This window comes from Octopus bimaculoides, chromosome 6 (assembly GCF_046866305.1).
Source record: "Octopus bimaculoides isolate indiv1 chromosome 6, ASM4686630v1, whole genome shotgun sequence".
Lineage (NCBI taxonomy): Eukaryota > Metazoa > Mollusca > Cephalopoda > Octopoda > Octopodidae > Octopus > Octopus bimaculoides.
In genome coordinates, this window is record NC_142933.1 from 119,179,655 (window position 1) to 119,200,759 (window position 21,105).

At 35.4% G+C, this 21,105-nt stretch overlaps 1 protein-coding gene across 1 annotated transcript in view; it reads left to right on the forward strand.

Annotated features, from left to right (window-relative positions):
- LOC106881512 (uncharacterized) overlaps positions 1–21,105 on the forward strand; it is an 85,517-nt gene that overhangs the window by 12,098 nt on the left and 52,314 nt on the right. Inside the window, exons 4-7 of the mRNA XM_089353511.1 lie at positions 1,479–1,614; positions 3,657–3,734; positions 5,584–5,638; positions 11,937–12,035. Coding sequence (XP_089209637.1) covers positions 1,479–1,614; positions 3,657–3,734; positions 5,584–5,638; positions 11,937–12,035 — 368 coding nt within the window. The remainder of the gene's footprint in view (positions 1–1,478; positions 1,615–3,656; positions 3,735–5,583; positions 5,639–11,936; positions 12,036–21,105) is intronic.

Below are 21,105 nucleotides of genomic sequence, written 5' to 3' on the forward strand. Positions count from 1 at the left end.
AAGCCCTGTCAAAGAACTTGGAAAATTGGACCTCCACCCAGGCGTTTTGCAACACCCATAAAACTAAGAACTTCTGAGACAGTTAATCACAATGTAATCTATGTATGCAATGAATAAGGTTTAAACGTTTTGCTGTACTTGAGTTCTGATAGTCTTTAATCCTTTGTTACCGTATTTCTGTTGAAATATGCTGCATTTGTGTCAGTTTGAAAATAATGAAGCATTTAATAAAATACTTTGTCACAATGAAACTACTGCTTAGAACATTAATTAACATGATGATTTTGAAGGACAGTTTTAATTAAGATCACCTTAAAGAAGAAATTTTGTATCATAGAACTAGGGGCAGTTTCAGGCAGGTTGGTATCAAAAGGGTTTAAGTTGTATTTACAAAATAGAAGTGTCTGTACTAATTATATTCAATAAAGAAAAAATGGTGCATGTTTTATGCATCATTCTTTATATAAAAAAAATATTTTCATATAAAAAAGAATAAATTAAGTTAATTATTAAATTTAGCAAGAAATCTGCAATAAGGTTCAATTTTTTGGCAAATGAATAATAATAATAATAATAATAATAATAATAATAATAATAGAGGGGTGGATTAGCAGAATCATTACAGCATCGGAGAAAATGCATTGTAGTATTTGCACAGACTCTTTACTTACTAAGTTCAAATCCTGCTGAAGTCAGTTTTGCCTTTTATCCTCTCTGAAGCCAATCAAATAAAACACCAGTCAAGAACTGTAGTCAATGGCATTGACTGATCTCCTCCCCAGAATTATTGGCATTATTTTGGTAATAAATACTAAATATTCTCCCTCAGAGGATCTGTCTATAACCTCAAAATACCTTCGAAATTGGTCTCATTTCAAGGTTTTTTTTTTTTTTGTTGAGAGGAGGAAACTCTAACTGCGTTCCTGGCACCTCCTCCCAGTTGTAGAGTTTTTCTGTTCTTGCTTGACCTGCATTACTATGCCATAAGAGAAGTTTGATAGTTTTAATCCCCCCCCCCACCTTTGGAAAAGTTGCTGCTAATGTTTCTAGTCTCATCCCTTTAATGCTGCCCTAAACACTTCCACAATGTTTCTCCATTGCAAATCTCTACAATTTTCTCCTTGCCAATCTTCTTTTACTGCCAATTATTGACCTACAGATATTCATTTCAGAACATCAACAGTATTTCACTGGTTAGGGAATGCTTACGCAGCACATAAATACTATCCCTTCTCCATCTACTATGTAACAAACTATAAAAAGATAGTTTGTTCTTTTTTCCCTGCTAGTATATGAAAAAACAACCATTTTTAATGAAAGATATCAACTATTTCAACCAACTTTATGAATAAATTATAGAGGAAATTTCAATATTTTGTTCACATATTATTTTTTCTTCTATCAGTTAATGGTAAATAGATCGACTAGTTGCAATCGTCTTTAAATGCTATTATCCAGCAATCTACTGCTACTTGCAGCTGCAGTTGAAGCTGCTAAAAGACAGAATGAAGCAATTAGAAAAAGTAAAATTGAAGGACTCAATGATCTGGAAGAGAAAATTAGCAAAACACGAGAAGAGCAACTACGGTTTGAAAAAGAGAACAATATTTTGCTGTAAGTATAAAATGTGATTAGTTTTAAATATTGGACAGCCATGTTTCTACACATAAGAATATACTCACACACATCTACATGCCTGCACAAATGAATGTGTGTGTGTGTGTGTGTGTGTGTATTTACTGTGTAATCCAAAAGTTGTGTACAGTTATTATTTTTATAACTAATAAAATATTAAAGCATTACACTAATTATCCATAAAATGCACATGGTGATGTTATTTTATTTTCAATCTCTAACCACTTGAGATTTTTTTTTTGCTTGTTTTTTTTACCATATTTCTTTTAGATAGATATTAAAATCAGTTATGAGATTCAATAATTTTAAGCTAATAGCAGTAATTTAGTTCAGTTATCTTATGCTAATGGCAATTCTCCTTCAGCTACTCTTGGAATATATGAGAACAAGTATATAAAGATGATACATTATGTGTATAATATATGACCAATAAGTTGCTTCAAAACCAAGTTTGAAAACACCAAGTCTGTCCATGATCAATGTTTTAAGAATAAGTTTGATTGAAATGGACAAGTCAGTTGTTGACAATAAGCTTACAATATAGGTAAAATGAGTTTTAATTTGATGTTGTTTGCTGTACATCAAGGATCAGCAATTTCTTTTTTATAATGGCTCACTTTTGATAATTTTGCATTTTCCCTTGACTTGTGTGCATATTATATAATGCATGTAAAAATATCCTTGCATGTCCCACCCTATTTTTCCATCATTGGCAATGTTTGCATAAGCAATAATGAAACACAAGACAATTTCAAAGCCATTAACTGCTCGATGGTCCAGAAATACATTATCCACCCATCCATTCATTTTCTCTGCTCACGATCCCTGGGAAAGTCATGGATGTAGAATCCTCAGGTACCTCCTCCATAGAGTCCAATCAGAAGCAACCGTTACACTTTCTGGGTCAATTCCCAGGTCTGACCAACTGAAATTATGGATTAAATGCATTACATCTGAACAAATTTTAAGAAGTTCAAAGACCCACAAGAGAACACCTTAGTGGTCTATAAGTGGGCCACTGAGGGGTCCTCTGCAATCTTTTAACCTTCTTTATTCACATCTGCTTTACCATGCTTATATAAGTAACTTGTTTTTTTTATAAATGTGCATATGTTTGCTTTTTGTTGAAGTGGAATGAACTGTTAACTATTGAACCGTGAAGTTGGAAGAGAACCTGCTTTCAGTCATTCGTTTTGGATCAAGCAGAGGTAGTTGCCATATCCAGAGGCTCAGTAAACTGACTGTAATAATGGGGTTTGGTAGAATCAGTAAAAGTGTAGAACAAAATGCTTTACTGTTATTAGATGTGTTGCTTTCCATTCTGAGTTCAGATCCTGTCTTTTGTCCTTTCACACATTCAATCAAAAGAAAGTAGTAATGACACACTGGAGTCAGTGGTTTGGACTGTGTCCTTCGGTTGCTGGGTTTTCTCCCCTAATTACAAAAATAACATGGCTTGAGCTTTAAACAACATGGTCAGTGCTCATACTCGTTAACTCACAACTTTTGTATTTCAAACAGTTTTATGATTGGAATAAATCAGTTTCTTTCTGGATCACAAGATCTAAAGACCTTTTCATGTCTTATTATCGCTTTCAGACTATAAGGCAGCGAGTTGGTAGAATCAGCAAGTCAGACAATTCTTTGCCTGCATCTGCCTCCAAATATTCAAAGAGATCACTACCCATAATGATATTACCAATCTGAGACGGCTAATAAAAGTTCCAGGGGCATGTCCCTCCTCTTTTGTTCAATGAATTTTTTTCAAGATATATTTTCTGATACTGATATTGTTTAATAACAGTTGTCATTCTTTTCTGTTCTTTAGAAAATTATTTTCTAGTTTTTTTTTTTTTTCAATAAATTTTATTGAATATAAGATTAATAAAAAAAAAAAAAAGAGAGAGAAACAAATCTTTTGTCATATTTTTCAAGATTTCCACCTTTGATCATTGTGCTGTATTCTTAAATTCTAAAATCTTCTCTCTTGAACTAACATACATTTTCTTCTCAAATGACAGGCCACAAAGGAATGAGATGAGAAAAAGTCATGATCGCTGTCTGCTGGATTTGAACAAACTGCTCGCTCATAAATCCGAGTTAGTTGAAACGTTTTTTTAAAACTTGAAGCAAAAAATAGCTTTTTTCTTTTTTCTTTTCGTTTTCCATAACTTTTTTCAACCTTTTTTCAGTATTGTGAATTCAAATTATCATTTTGTATTCTCACTCCACATTGTCAACTGAAGAAACAATTGTTTCCTTTACTCACTTCACACATGCTGCATTTTCTATATCTTTCAAATGTTCCAATGGAGAGTGCTTTTATAGTTATTTTAAAATATCTAACACCACCCCCTAGAGGGAGTTTTCATCTAATAACTGCATAGAGCATTCCAATTAAATGAAGCTGTTCAACTTAACTATGTTAGATATGTGAAACCATTCTGCATATGTATTCAATATACAGAATACTCCCATATGAACAAATGCATTCCATGACCATCATGTCTTTTGTTTTATCCAAAAATCTAGGACTGTATTATCCAATGTGTTATTCCTTAAGGTGCAATATTGAGGGAGATATGCTTGCTATTTCAGGCAGGTCGAGTGGCCACATACCAGCTCCTCCCTTACTTTAATGGTAGCAGAGTTGATATTATTGTTAGTGGTGACAATGATAATGGTGAGGGTGATAGGCACAGGTATGGCCGTGGGATTAGGAAGCTCACTTTGCAACCATGTGATTTGGGGTTCAGTCCCATTGCGTGGCAGTCTGCATCTTCTGCTATAGCCCCAGGCCAACCAATGCCTTATGAGTGAATTTGGTTGATGGAAACTGTATGGAAACCTGACACATCTTCACCATCATCTCTCTCATTATCACTCTCCTTTGTTTTCCAACTGGGCTATCCATTGTATGTCCTCTACAGTAAGCCACCTATATCTCTCCCTTCTATACCTTCAGCCTCTCAAATGGTAAAAAACCACACCCTCTCAATACTGCTTCCCCACTCCCAGTTGGGGGGCTTTTGTCTAAAGATGAAACAGTGATAGGGTCATAGGTCAAATGTACTAGTGATAGTTCTGGTGATGATAGTGGTGGTGGTTGTGCTTGAAGCATTGGTGGTGGTGGTGGTAATGGTTGTTGGAATGATGACAATAGTTGTGGTTGTAGTTGTGATGGTTGTATTGGCAGTGGTAGAGCAGTAGTGTTGGCAATGTCGGTGTTAGTTGTGTGGGCAGTAGTCATAGTTGTAATGGTGGTGGTGGTGGTGGTGGTACAATTGCCAAAAGTGAGTGATGTTAGTAAAATTGCTAAAGGCAGTATTGGTAGAATTACTGAAGATGATGATGATGATGATGATGATGAGGGAAGAATTTCTGTGAGAGTGGTGTTGGTGTTGGTGGTAGAATTTCTTTAAGTGATGGCAGATTTGCTTAAGGTGGTTGTTATAGAATTGCTTATGGTATTGGCAATAATGATGGTGGTAGAAATGCTGAAGGTGATGGAGGAGTTGGAGGTAGTGGTGGTGGTGGTGGTGGCGGTGGCGGCGGCAGTATTGATGGTAGTAGTGGCAGTGGCGGATGTGATAGAATTTCTGAAGATGATGATGATAATGATAGAAGAATTAATGGTGGTGGTGGTGGTGGTGGCGGCGGTGGCAATGGTGGTGATAGAATTTCTGATGATTATGATGGCAAAAATGCTGAAGGCGGTGGTTGTAAAATTACTAAAGGCATTGGCAATGATGATGATGGTGATAGAATTGCTGCAAGGTGGTGGTGATCGTGGTGGTGGTGATGGTGGTGACAGTAGTAATTATGAATAACATATACGAAAAGTAAAAAAAAAACCTTAATGGAACACACCAACACACAAACAAATAAAGACCAGCCATAAAATGCAATCTCATCTGTAAAGATCTAATATTTCTGTTTGTTATCTAGGTTACAGATCTCATTGAATGAAACCAGAGAGAAAATCAGTTTACATAATCAAGAGGTAAAAGTAGTATTTAACTTTTGTACATAAGTTCATGTAGGAATTACTTCTGTTGGGATCTGCCAGGGAATTTTAAAAATAACACAAAAAAAAAACAAGAAAAAAACTACATAGGAATCAAGATAATTTCATATTTATATATATATATATATATATATATATATATATATATACTTACATCACACACCCACACATATATATATACATATATATTATGTATGTATATATATATATATATATATATATATATATATGTATATATACATACATATATGCATATATATATATATATATATGTATATATACATATATGCATATATATATATATATATATATATACACACATATATATATATATACATACACATATACATGCACACATGTATGTGTATATGTATGCATACACACACATATATGCACACACACACACACACACACATATATATATATATATATACACACACACACACACACATAAATGTGTGTGTTTGTATAAATAAGAACAGAAATTGTAACTAAAAGAAAAGGATAAAAAAATCTAAGAAGTATATTGCAAAATATAATCTAACAATATTTCTGGTTTCTCCAAAGAAATATTCTTGGAATCAATGATATAGACCGAAGTGAAGTCATATACAGTGACTGATCAAAAGATACTCCGCAGAGTACCAAGTGTTCCAGTGACTGAGCATCCACATTGGTTCATTCATATCTGCACCTACCATCCCCCACCACACACACATGAGTATATATATTCTTTTATTTTATTGGTCATAGTGATTTGACCATGGCCATAGTGGAGAAATGCTTTTCAAGGATCATTAGTCAATTGTGTATTAAGTCCAGTACTTATTTTATTGAATGGCTAAGTTAGCATTTTGATGTGGAGGGATGTAACTTAATTCACCAATTTATACCATTTTAAACAACCACTGACACAGACACATACATGTGCACACACATACACACACACACACACACACACACATATATATATTATATTTATATCATGATATATGATATCATATTATATATATTATATTATATTACTATTATATTATATGTATTTTTATTTCATTGCATTACTTTTATGTTATGTTATTTAATGTTATGTTACATAGTAAAATCAACAAAAGTTTACAATGAACATGGCACAGGAAATGGAAAATCCTCGTGGATAGGAGTGGAAATTAAGAAACTCTTTCCTTTCACTTCTGTCAACTTTTCCCTGAAGAAAGACTCTCTGCAATGTTGGATTTTCCCCACAGAAATTTCAATGTAGTTTTTTTAACTTTTTGTTGATTTTTGTTATTACCAAATAATACATCTTGCTGATGCAGATCAAAATCAGTTCTTTTTGGCTTCTATTTTATCATGTCTGTGTGTCTGTTTGTCTGTGTATCAGTCTATCATCATCATCATCATCATCATTTACCATCTGTTGTCCATGGGTTGGACAGTTTGGCCAGGGCTGGCAAGCTGGGAGCTGCATCTGTCTCCAGTCTGATTTGGCACAGTTTCTATGGCTGGATGCCCTTCCTAACACCAGCCACGTTACAGAGTGTGCTGGGTGCTTTTACATTATTATTTACATCATTATTTAGGAAGCTGGTGAGCTGGCAAAATTGTTAGAACAATGGGTAAAACACCCTCGGGCAAGCTGCATGGCACAAGTACACTCGCTCATACAAGCATCCGCAAAAATGTGAGCATACGCACACGTGTGGTTTGGTGCACTCATGATCACAAAGCGAGTTAGATATCTACTTGGTGTTTGTAAGAATAGGGAGGTTAAAAGTAAACTTAAGTCAGCCATATGTTAAAGTAAATTAAATTATGTTGATGGTTACTCAAATTTATTGGAGCATTGTGCAAAAGTACATTTATATGCGTGTAGGCATCTCAAGAGTCGTTCAGAAATTTTGTTAATGATCTCGTTAGTTCACAGAATAGACAGGGATTCCTCAGAGAAGAGATGGCATCTCCTGGAAATTATATTGTATGGTTTCACATACCTTACTACGGACCAATTTAGGCTGTACTTCATTCTGCCAAAGATGTTGAGTGTCTCTTATTGATTGTCTTAAAACTGGCAACATGGTTACAATAATGATTCTTAAATGAGTCAGCCGTCTTCTAGGTAGTGCCCCAGTATGGCTGCTGTCAAATGACTGGAAGAAGTAAATGAAAAGATAAAAGATATATCTGTAGTATTATGTGGTGCAGGCTTAGAATTCAGAACAACTGAAAGAAGTTTTGTTGTATGTACATATAAGATATATTGCTTAGCCTTGACTGTAAATTTTGTGGGGATCATAAGCCTTCATGTGATTGGTTTATTTTGTTCTTGCCAATAAATTAATAAATTGAAGGTCAGACATGCTATTGCTCAATGAGTGACACTGTAAGCTGATTTAGGTGTCTTTACACCGTCTACTGTGAGAAATCTTCCCCATGACAAAGCACACTGAATGTTTACAAGTCCAAACAGGCCACTGGCATATTTGAACTGGTAATAACATTTTAGTAAATATATATTTGCACATGTCTGCATGGTTGTCATAATGCTATGGTAATATTTCTTGTCCCTGTTTCATTCATTGCTGGTGGTTTGCAGAAAACCTCTTTTGCATGAGTAGGGGCTCGGTACCTCATTGTCAATGTTATTATCATGGATTTAGTCTGCACATTCACAGTGCTATACAGAATATTCTAGAAATGGATCTCTTTCGGCACTGCATATTTCCAATAAACGTGGCTCTTTGTCATCTCCCTCATGAGATGAAACATCTTGAAATCAAGTTTCATAACATTGTCTCCGTTCTTTCTTCGTCTCTCACATTCGCTGATTCCTTTCACTTTAAGCAAGTACCACTTATTTCAGACTGTTCTCAACCACCAAACACATTCTTCTTTCTTGCTTTCTACATCCCCTTCCTCTTATATTCACTTTTTTCTCTCAGCTCATGAATATTCATGCTTACTCATATTATACACCCAGCAAAACATATTTGCTTTGTTTCTTTCTAATTTTCATAAATTCTCTGCATTTTGCTGTCATGCAGCATAGTACTTTCTATATTCACATTAAACAATCTGCCATTCATTCCGAGAGAGAAATATTTTGTTGTCCTACAGGGGTCACAACTCCCTGAACTTATTTGATCCCATTCTTACAGTGGTTACTATGGTTTCAAAACAACCATTTCCACAGCTTATTTAGTCACCTAGGTAAGCAAAAGCTATCAACAACCTTAAGGGGGGGGGGGCTTTTCTGGCCACTTGATAGAATTAGTAATCCTTTTGAGCTCTTAATACTTATTATCTCTGTGCATCTGCTGCATTTGAAGTCTACCTTCTTTATTTGCCTACTTGTGATCCCACTTACACCTCTTTTACGTGCACTCAATGGAATTCCAATCTACTTCTCTACATACAAAATATTGCCATTTACTTAAGAAGAGCAGAACCCTATCTTCTTCCCTACTTTCTAAAATTTTTGTCTTTGCTAAGTTTATTTTCTGGTCTCTCAATTCTAGGTTTTATTTCCACATTTGGAATTTCTTCTCTCTCTCTTTGCTATAGATTCAGCTAATCTTTTAGCATAAGCGCTATTAACTAATGTTTGTTTCTATTCATCCTCATTGTCATCATCATCCTTCTCCTCATCATCACTATTCTTGTCATCATCATCACCATCGTCATCGTTGTTGTCATCATCTTTGTCCTCCTCGTCGTCATCATCGTTGTCCTCATCATCATCCTTGTTGTCATCATTATCATGATTTTGTGTCTACTTCAAATGCTGAGAAATTTAAAACCTTGTTTAAAAAGCAATTTAACTTACAACTATTTTGTCTCTATGAGGACACTTATTATTACCATACATGTATAAGCATTCGTTTGTCTTTTTTTCCCTTTTTTGTTAATATGCTAAGGTATTGTATGCATTATTCCTCATTACTACAATTATATAAAAAAAAAATGGGAGATGGTGTTATGTCTGAATTTATAGGAGAGCTAAATACATCGTCAGTGTACTTCGTTGGATGACTCCATCCCTACACTTGCAATGCGACATAAAACAATTACTTTTGATAAATGGTTCCATCATAGTCAGCATGAGAAGCAAAGCAAGGAATCTGTTTTGCATCCTTCATCAAGTGTTCATATCGTATTAATGAATCGAGAACCTTCATTTTGGATTGATGACATATTCAGGCCACGATTTTCAACATTGATAAACACTATAGATCTAATTGTGGTGTATTGTTTGTATTACAAAGATATTTGAATGTCTGTACGTGAGTGTGTATGTGTATGTGTGAGTGTATTTTGCTCCAATATATCATTTGGATCAACAATAGCCATAATGTTCCATAAAGATAGAAAAACAAAGAAAATGACAAATGTAACACATAAATATAAAACAAAAAAGAATAGAAACAATAAACCAAAGAAGCAACTTCTATGTAGTCACTGAGTAAGCTAGAAATAGCAGCCAAATTTCGCTTCTATGACATTTCCCACTATCTTCAAAAATAAAACCTCAAAAAAAACAAAAAACATTAAATAATATGGTTTTAGTTATATTATATCTCGAAAAACGGCAGGAAAGTTATGGCTGGAATGGGCATCCTGTCTTTGGATGGTCATGACTGGAAAAACAGGATGGTCTTGGTCTTTGATTATAGATCTACTCAATCAGGGCTAACCAGGTGCTAAACAACAACAACAACAACAACAAATAAACGAAAACCAGAAATTTCCTTGTCGTTGTCTTCTCTCTTATTTTGCTGTTTTCTTCTGAATCTACTCGACACACTACATTCCATACTCACACACACACACACACACACAAATGAAATATGGACAGTTGATCTCATTAAATACAGTTATTAATGAAAATATAATTAAAGAGACAAACCAAACTATGCCATTTATAATTACTTGTTTTTCGTATTCACATTGAGACACTGGTTGTCATGGCCACTAAGATAGAATTGTTTCTTAATTCAAGCACAAGGCCAGTTATTTTAAGGGGAGGATGTCAGTCAAAACCACCTGCCCCTTTACTTGACTGGTCTTTTATCGAAAAATGTGAGACAAAGAATGTAGGGAACCTGAAGAAATGCAGCTCGGCTGTTTTATCTAGCAATTCTACCAAACCACTGCCTTCTTAACAAGTGTAATTATATTGTATAACTATTTTCTAATTCGTCTGGTGTCCCACAGCAGACAAGGGAGATAATAATTTCTTCATAATATTTGGTGGGATTACTTTATAATTGTCACATTGAAAATGACAATCAGGGAAATATACTAAAATATAACAATATTTATCATTATTAGTATCTCCCACACATACACACCTTTCACTTATCTATTTTAGCAAATTACTAATACTCCGAACCCTTTTATTTAAAATGTACTCCAATGAAGGGCTCTGCTTGGAAAATATTTCTAGGTTTATGTTTGCAGAAAATTTGTTTGTAGCTATTATATGAATACCTTTTTCGAAGATCATTTCTCCTTTTATGGAAGCAACTGTGCACATGGCCTTTGCAGATCCTCTCAAGGTGGGTGAGATTGCTGCTGCTAACATTTTGCTTAAACATGTGCAAGAAAGAAATTCCAAATGGCTGATATTGTTGGAAGGAAGAACTAGACATAGGGATTAGTGTTGGATGTGATGGAAGTGGGGCAGGATGAAATATAAGTGGGGAGAAAAGGAGAGACAAGTGAGTTAGTAATGGCTATGTTGATACAGCACAAGACCAGACCAGACAAGCTGGCTTCAAGGAACATAGGCCACTGTAGCAGTAGTGGAAAGGGCAGAAAGAAGAGACAGTGCACATCTGTGGATCAGTAGTTGAAGTGTAAATGACTTCATGACAATCAGCCAAGTGGTCTTTCTTTGTATATGGTTTATGATGTCTGTGTGTGGAGCAGCTGCACTGTCCTCTTCCAGATGTAGGAAGAGATTTACTTGATTCATAAACATTTAACAGTTTAGGAAATACATTTCACTAATAAAAAATTTTGTTATGATGATCCTTTCAGAATTATACTGCATAGGTCTGAAGCCACTGACCTTCTTTGATAATATCAAATGAAACATAAAGTTTTAGGCATATTAAATAACATAGAATTACATAGTTTTAGAAAGACATTTTAAGATGTATAATTCTCATATTTGAGGCCATAAAAATACACGTATGCATATATATTATATCAATTATATAAAATATATTTATGTATATTTGTCTACATATGAACTATGTCTTCTGCTTTGTAGATAGTGCAAACTGAATATGACATTTTGGAACTTAGAAATGCTGTGACCAAAGAATGGGAAGATGCAAATAAGAAAATTGAGGAATACAAAATTGATATTGTAAGTTGACTAATTTTTATAAGTTTTCTATGACAGCCAGCACAATTTTGCATAAAATGCTGGCACATAATTTTGCATTGGTTCATGACTGGTACCCTAGCAAGCATATTCAAGGGAAGCTTGCTTAATACCAGTGACATTTAGGTAGCTACCTAGGATTGAAATAGTGGTTATTGACAACTCAGAGGTTGTGACCGCTTTCTGTATGCACACCTAATTAAACCAAACCAAAACCAAAACCAAACCAAATCAAACTAAACTAAACTAAATGAAATTAAAGAAAAACTCAAGAAATGTTTAAGAATCAAAATACCATTGAATCTACTGGACAACTCTCCCTCCATTTTTCAAACATTCGTAGATTCCAGTCTAACTTTGTCTCCACATATCACTTCCTAATTCATTGTAGCCAATCCTACTCACCTCCAAGACATAAATTCATCACCCCTTATCTATAAGTCCCTCTTTATTATACACACCTTTGTAGTATCCACTCCCCTGCCACTTCTCACCTGGATATCAGCAAACACTCTTCCTCTCATTCCTCTAAATTCTAAATTATCTGCTGCCTTTACCACCACCAACTGTTTGACCATCTCTTAGAGCAGTGGCTCTCAACCTTTTCTCGACCATCACCCACGAAAGCTAATTTTGACATAAGCTAACTGATAATCGCCCACCAAAAAATGATAAATATTAAATATAATAGAAAGAAATTTTTTTCAACACGTAAATACTAAACAATATATATAAAAGATAAAATCCTTTTAAGACAGAAAAATTTGCCAGCAACCTGCCATGTGGATCAAACTCACTCCTCCAATATCCGGTTGGAGTGCTCTACCCTTTAAGCCAAACTGCTGATCGGCAAATTCTTTCTACTTGTTCTACAATATATTTCAACGCTTCAAAAACAAACTTATGTTTGTTTTCATATGATGGACTAACTAGTGTGAGCCCTAAGATTGGTGATGTTCCGTTAAAAATTCAATGTCACGCAGACATTGATCACCTATCTCTTTGTTCACCTCCAAGCCAAGCCTCTGCCAAACCAGCACCATCTCTACACTTATTGAATTGTCCAATCATGGTCTGTTCACCACACATTCATATATACATACATACATACACATACACACACACACACACACACACACACACACAATGGTATCATGATCCCATGTATATAGATATGTAATGATGTCATGGTCCCATCCAGTATTTGATTTTAGTTTTTGTGTATCCTATTTGATGAAAAATGAAACACATTAAGAAAAACTGAAGGTAGACAAAGAAAGAGTTGGACAAAATATCTTATGGTATATCTTCTGATTCTTTACATTCTGAATTCAAATGCAGCTGAGATCAACTGTGCCTTTCATGGTATGTTCAATCCTTTCATGGTATGTTCAATCCTTTCATGGTATGTTCAATCCTTTCATGGTATGTTCAATCCTTTCATGGTATGTTCAATCCTTTCATGGTATGTTCAATCCTTTCATGGTATGTTCAATCCTTTCATGGTATGTTCAATCCTTTCATGGTATGTTCAATCCTTTCATGGTATGTTCAATCCTTTCATGGTATGCTCAATCCTTTCATGGTATGTTCAATCCTTTCATGGTATGTTCAATCCTTTCATGGTATGTTCAATCCTTTCATGGTATGTTCAATCCTTTCATGGTATGTTCAATCCTTTCATGGTATGTTCAATCCTTTCATGGTATGTTCAATCCTTTCATGGTATGTTCAATCCTTTCATGGTATGTTCAATCCTTTCATGGTATGTTCAATCCTTTCATGGTATGTTCAATCCTTTCATGGTATGTTCAATCCTTTCATGGTATGTTCAATCCTTTCATGGTATGTTCAATCCTTTCATGGTATGTTCAATCCTTTCATGGTATGTTCAATCCTTTCATGGTATGTTCAATCCTTTCATGGTATGTTCAATCCTTTCATGGTATGTTCAATCCTTTCATGGTATGTTCAATCCTTTCATGGTATGTTCAATCCTTTCATGGTATGTTCAATCCTTTCATGGTATGTTCAATCCTTTCATGGTATGTTCAATCCTTTCATGGTATGTTCAATCCTTTCATGGTATGTTCAATCCTTCCATGGTATGTTCAATCCTTTCATGGTATGTTCAATCCTTCCATGGTATGTTCAATCCTTTCATGGTATGTTCAATCCTTCCATGGTATGTTCAATCCTTTCATGGTATGTTCAATCCTTTCATGGTATGTTCAATCCTTCCATGGTATGTTCAATCCTTTCATGGTATGTTCAATCCTTTCATGGTATGTTCAATCCTTCCATGGTATGTTCAATCCTTTCATGGTATGTTCAATCCTTTCATGGTATGTTCAATCCTTCCATGGTATGTTCAATCCTTTCATGGTATGTTCAATCCTTTCATGGTATGTTCAATCCTTTCATGGTATGTTCAATCCTTTCATGGTATGTTCAATCCTTTCATGGTATGTTCAATCCTTTCATGGTATGTTCAATCCTTTCATGGTATGTTCAATCCTTTCATGGTATGTTCAATCCTTTCATGGTATGTTCAATCCTTTCATGGTATGTTCAATCCTTTCATGGTATGTTCAATCCTTCCATGGTATGTTCAATCCTTTCATGGTATGTTCAATCCTTTCATGGTATGTTCAATCCTTTCATGGTATGCTCAATCCTTCCATGGTATGTTCAATCCTTTCATGGTATGTTCAATCCTTTCATGGTATGTTCAATCCTTTCATGGTATGCTCAATCCTTCCATGGTATGTTCAATCCTTTCATGGTATGTTCAATCCTTTCATGGTATGCTCAATCCTTCCATGGTATGTTCAATCCTTTCATGGTATGTTCAATCCTTTCATGGTATGTTCAATCCTTTCATGGTATGTTCAATCCTTTCATGGTATGTTCAATCCTTTCATGGTATGTTCAATCCTTTCATGGTATGTTCAATCCTTCCATGGTATGTTCAATCCTTTCATGGTATGTTCAATCCTTTCATGGTATGTTCAATCCTTTCATGGTATGTTCAATCCTTTCATGGTATGTTCAATCCTTTCATGGTATGTTCAATCCTTTCATGGTATGTTCAATCCTTTCATGGTATGCTCAATCCTTCCATGGTATGTTCAATCCTTTCATGGTATGTTCAATCCTTTCATGGTATGTTCAATCCTTTCATGGTATGTTCAATCCTTCCATGGTATGTTCAATCCTTTCATGGTATGTTCAATCCTTTCATGGTATGTTCAATCCTTCCATGGTATGTTCAATCCTTTCATGGTATGTTCAATCCTTTCATGGTATGTTCAATCCTTTCATGGTATGTTCAATCCTTCCATGGTATGTTCAATCCTTTCATGGTATGTTCAATCCTTTCATGGTATGTTCAATCCTTTCATGGTATGTTCAATCCTTCCATGGTATGTTCAATCCTTTCATGGTATGTTCAATCCTTTCATGGTATGTTCAATCCTTCCATGGTATGTTCAATCCTTTCATGGTATGTTCAATCCTTTCATGGTATGTTCAATCCTTTCATGGTATGTTCAATCCTTCCATGGTATGTTCAATCCTTTCATGGTATGTTCAATCCTTTCATGGTATGTTCAATCCTTCCATGGTATGTTCAATCCTTTCATGGTATGTTCAATCCTTTCATGGTATGTTCAATCCTTTCATGGTATGTTCAATCCTTCCATGGTATGTTCAATCCTTTCATGGTATGTTCAATCCTTTCATGGTATGTTCAATCCTTCCATGGTATGTTCAATCCTTTCATGGTATGTTCAATCCTTTCATGGTATGTTCAATCCTTTCATGGTATGTTCAATCCTTCCATGGTATGTTCAATCCTTTCATGGTATGTTCAATCCTTTCATGGTATGTTCAATCCTTCCATGGTATGTTCAATCCTTTCATGGTATGTTCAATCCTTTCATGGTATGTTCAATCCTTCCATGGTATGTTCAATCCTTTCATGGTATGTTCAATCCTTTCATGGTATGTTCAATCCTTCCATGGTATGTTCAATCCTTTCATGGTATGTTCAATCCTTTCATGGTATGTTCAATCCTTTCATGGTATGTTCAATCCTTTCATGGTATGTTCAATCCTTTCATGGTATGTTCAATCCTTTCATGGTATGTTCAATCCTTTCATGGTATGCTCAATCCTTCCATGGTATGTTCAATCCTTTCATGGTATGTTCAATCCTTTCATGGTATGTTCAATCCTTCCATGGTATGTTCAATCCTTTCATGGTATGTTCAATCCTTTCATGGTATGTTCAATCCTTTCATGGTATGTTCAATCCTTTCATGGTATGTTCAATCCTTTCATGGTATGTTCAATCCTTTCATGGTATGTTCAATCCTTTCATGGTATGTTCAATCCTTTCATGGTATGTTCAATCCTTTCATGGTATGCTCAATCCTTCCATGGTATGTTCAATCCTTTCATGGTATGTTCAATCCTTTCATGGTATGTTCAATCCTTTCATGGTATGTTCAATCCTTTCATGGTATGTTCAATCCTTTCATGGTATGTTCAATCCTTTCATGGTATGTTCAATCCTTTCATGGTATGTTCAATCCTTCCATGGTATGTTCAATCCTTTCATGGTATGTTCAATCCTTTCATGGTATGTTCAATCCTTTCATGGTATGTTCAATCCTTTCATGGTATGTTCAATCCTTTCATGGTATGTTCAATCCTTTCATGGTATGTTCAATCCTTTCATGGTATGCTCAATCCTTCCATGGTATGTTCAATCCTTTCATGGTATGTTCAATCCTTTCATGGTATGTTCAATCCTTCCATGGTATGTTCAATCCTTTCATGGTATGTTCAATCCTTTCATGGTATGTTCAATCCTTTCATGGTATGTTCAATCCTTTCATGGTATGTTCAATCCTTTCATGGTATGTTCAATCCTTTCATGGTATGTTCAATCCTTTCATGGTATGTTCAATCCTTTCATGGTATGTTCAATCCTTTCATGGTATGCTCAATCCTTCCATGGTATGTTCAATCCTTTCATGGTATGTTCAATCCTTTCATGGTATGTTCAATCCTTTCATGGTATGTTCAATCCTTTCATGGTATGCTCAATCCTTCCATGGTATGTTCAATCCTTTCATGGTATGTTCAATCCTTTCATGGTATGTTCAATCCTTCCATGGTATGTTCAATCCTTTCATGGTATGTTCAATCCTTCCATGGTATGTTCAATCCTTTCATGGTATGTTCAATCCTTTCATGGTATGTTCAATCCTTTCATGGTATGCTCAATCCTTTCATGGTATGTTCAATCCTTCCATGGTATGTTCAATCCTTTCATGGTATGTTCAATCCTTTCATGGTATGTTCAATCCTTTCATGGTATGTTCAATCCTTTCATGGTATGTTCAATCCTTTCATGGTATGTTCAATCCTTTCATGGTATGTTCAATCCTTTCATGGTATGCTCAATCCTTCCATGGTATGTTCAATCCTTTCATGGTATGTTCAATCCTTTCATGGTATGTTCAATCCTTCCATGGTATGTTCAATCCTTTCATGGTATGTTCAATCCTTTCATGGTATGTTCAATCCTTTCATGGTATGTTCAATCCTTTCATGGTATGTTCAATCCTTTCATGGTATGTTCAATCCTTTCATGGTATGTTCAATCCTTTCATGGTATGTTCAATCCTTCCATGGTATGTTCAATCCTTTCATGGTATGTTCAATCCTTTCATGGTATGTTCAATCCTTTCATGGTATGTTCAATCCTTTCATGGTATGTTCAATCCTTTCATGGTATGTTCAATCCTTTCATGGTATGTTCAATCCTTTCATGGTATGCTCAATCCTTCCATGGTATGTTCAATCCTTTCATGGTATGTTCAATCCTTTCATGGTATGTTCAATCCTTCCATGGTATGTTCAATCCTTTCATGGTATGTTCAATCCTTTCATGGTATGTTCAATCCTTTCATGGTATGTTCAATCCTTTCATGGTATGTTCAATCCTTCCATGGTATGTTCAATCCTTTCATGGTATGTTCAATCCTTTCATGGTATGTTCAATCCTTTCATGGTATGTTCAATCCTTTCATGGTATGTTCAATCCTTTCATGGTATGTTCAATCCTTTCATGGTATGTTCAATCCTTTCATGGTATGCTCAATCCTTCCATGGTATGTTCAATCCTTTCATGGTATGTTCAATCCTTTCATGGTATGTTCAATCCTTCCATGGTATGTTCAATCCTTTCATGGTATGTTCAATCCTTTCATGGTATGTTCAATCCTTTCATGGTATGTTCAATCCTTTCATGGTATGTTCAATCCTTTCATGGTATGTTCAATCCTTTCATGGTATGTTCAATCCTTTCATGGTATGTTCAATCCTTCCATGGTATGTTCAATCCTTCCATGGTATGTTCAATCCTTTCATGGTATGTTCAATCCTTTCATGGTATGTTCAATCCTTTCATGGTATGCTCAATCCTTTCATGGTATGTTCAATCCTTCCATGGTATGTTCAATCCTTTCATGGTATGTTCAATCCTTTCATGGTATGTTCAATCCTTTCATGGTATGTTCAATCCTTTCATGGTATGTTCAATCCTTCCATGGTATGCTCAATCCTTCCATGGTATGTTCAATCCTTTCATGGTATGTTCAATCCTTTCATGGTATGTTCAATCCTTTCATGGTATGTTCAATCCTTTCATGGTATGTTCAATCCTTTCATGGTATGTTCAATCCTTTCATGGTATGTTCAATCCTTTCATGGTATGTTCAATCCTTCCATGGTATGCTCAATCCTTCCATGGTATGCTCAATCCTTCCATGGTATGTTCAATCCTTTCATGGTATGCTCAATCCTTCCATGGTATGTTCAATCCTTTCATGGTATGTTCAATCCTTTCATGGTATGTTCAATCCTTTCATGGTATGTTCAATCCTTCCATGGTATGCTCAATCCTTTCATGGTATGTTCAATCCTTTCATGGTATGTTCAATCCTTTCATGGTATGTTCAATCCTTCCATGGTATGTTCAATCCTTCCATGGTATGTTCAATCCTTCCATGGTATGTTCAATCCTTCCATGGTATGTTCAATCCTTTCATGGTATGTTCAATCCTTTCATGGTATGTTCAATCCTTTCATGGTATGTTCAATCCTTCCATGGTATGTTCAATCCTTCCATGGTATGTTCAATCCTTTCATGGTATGTTCAATCCTTTCATGGTATGTTCAATCCTTTCATGGTATGCTCAATCCTTTCATGGTATGTTCAATCCTTCCATGGTATGTTCAATCCTTTCATGGTATGTTCAATCCTTTCATGGTATGCTCAATCCTTTCATGGTATGCTCAATCCTTTCATGGTATGTTCAATCCTTTCATGGTATGTTCAATCCTTCCATGGTATGTTCAATCCTTTCATGGTATGTTCAATCCTTTCATGGTATGTTCAATCCTTTCATGGTATGTTCAATCCTTTCATGGTATGTTCAATCCTTTCATGGTATGTTCAATCCTTTCATGGTATGTTCAATCCTTTCATGGTATGTTCAATCCTTCCATGGTATGCTCAATCCTTCCATGGTATGCTCAATCCTTCCATGGTATGTTCAATCCTTTCATGGTATGCTCAATCCTTCCATGGTATGTTCAATCCTTTCATGGTATGTTCAATCCTTTCATGGTATGTTCAATCCTTTCATGGTATGTTCAATCCTTCCATGGTATGCTCAATCCTTTCATGGTATGTTCAATCCTTTCATGGTATGTTCAATCCTTCCATGGTATGTTCAATCCTTTCATGGTATGTTCAATCCTTTCATGGTATGTTCAATCCTTCCATGGTATGTTCAATCCTTCCATGGTATGTTCAATCCTTCCATGGTATGTTCAATCCTTCCATGGTATGCTCAATCCTTCCATGGTATGCTCAATCCTTCCATGGTATGTTCAATCCTTTCATGGTATGCTCAATCCTTCCATGGTATGTTCAATCCTTTCATGGTATGTTCAATCCTTTCATGGTATGTTCAATCCTTTCATGGTATGTTCAATCCTTCCATGGTATGCTCAATCCTTTCATGGTATGTTCAATCCTTTCATGGTATGTTCAATCCTTCCATGGTATGTTCAATCCTTTCATGGTATGTTCAATCCTTTCATGGTATGTTCAATCCTTCCATGGTATGTTCAATCCTTCCATGGTATGTTCAATCCTTCCATGGTATGTTCAATCCTTCCATGGTATGTTCAATCCTTCCATGGTATGTTCAATCCTTCCATGGTATGTTCAATCCTTTCATGGTATGTTCAATCCTTTCATGGTATGTTCAATCCTTTCATGGTATGTTCAATCCTTCCATGGTATGTTCAATCCTTCCATGGTATGTTCAATCCTTCCATGGTATGTTCAATCCTTCCATGGTATGTTCAATCCTTTCATGGTATGTTCAATCCTTTCATGGTATGTTCAATCCTTTCATGGTATGTTCAATCCTTTCATGGTATGTTCAATCCTTTCATGGTATGTTCAATCCTTTCATGGTATGTTCAATCCTTCCATGGTATGCTCAATCCTTCCATGGTATGCTCAATCCTTCCATGGTATGTTCAATCCTTTCATGGTATGCTCAATCCTTCCATGGTATGTTCAATCCTTTCATGGTATGTTCAATCCTTTCATGGTATGTTCAATCCTTTCATGGTATGTTCAATCCTTCCATGGTATGCTCAATCCTTTCATGGTATGTTCAATCCTTTCATGGTATGTTCAATCCTTCCATGGTATGTTCAATCCTTTCATGGTATGTTCAATCCTTTCATGGTATGTTCAATCCTTCCATGGTATGTTCAATCCTTCCATGGTATGTTCAATCCTTCCATGGTATGTTCAATCCTTCCATGGTATGCTCAATCCTTCCATGGTATGCTCAATCCTTCCATGGTATGTTCAATCCTTTCATGGTATGCTCAATCCTTCCATGGTATGTTCAATCCTTTCATGGTATGTTCAATCCTTTCATGGTATGTT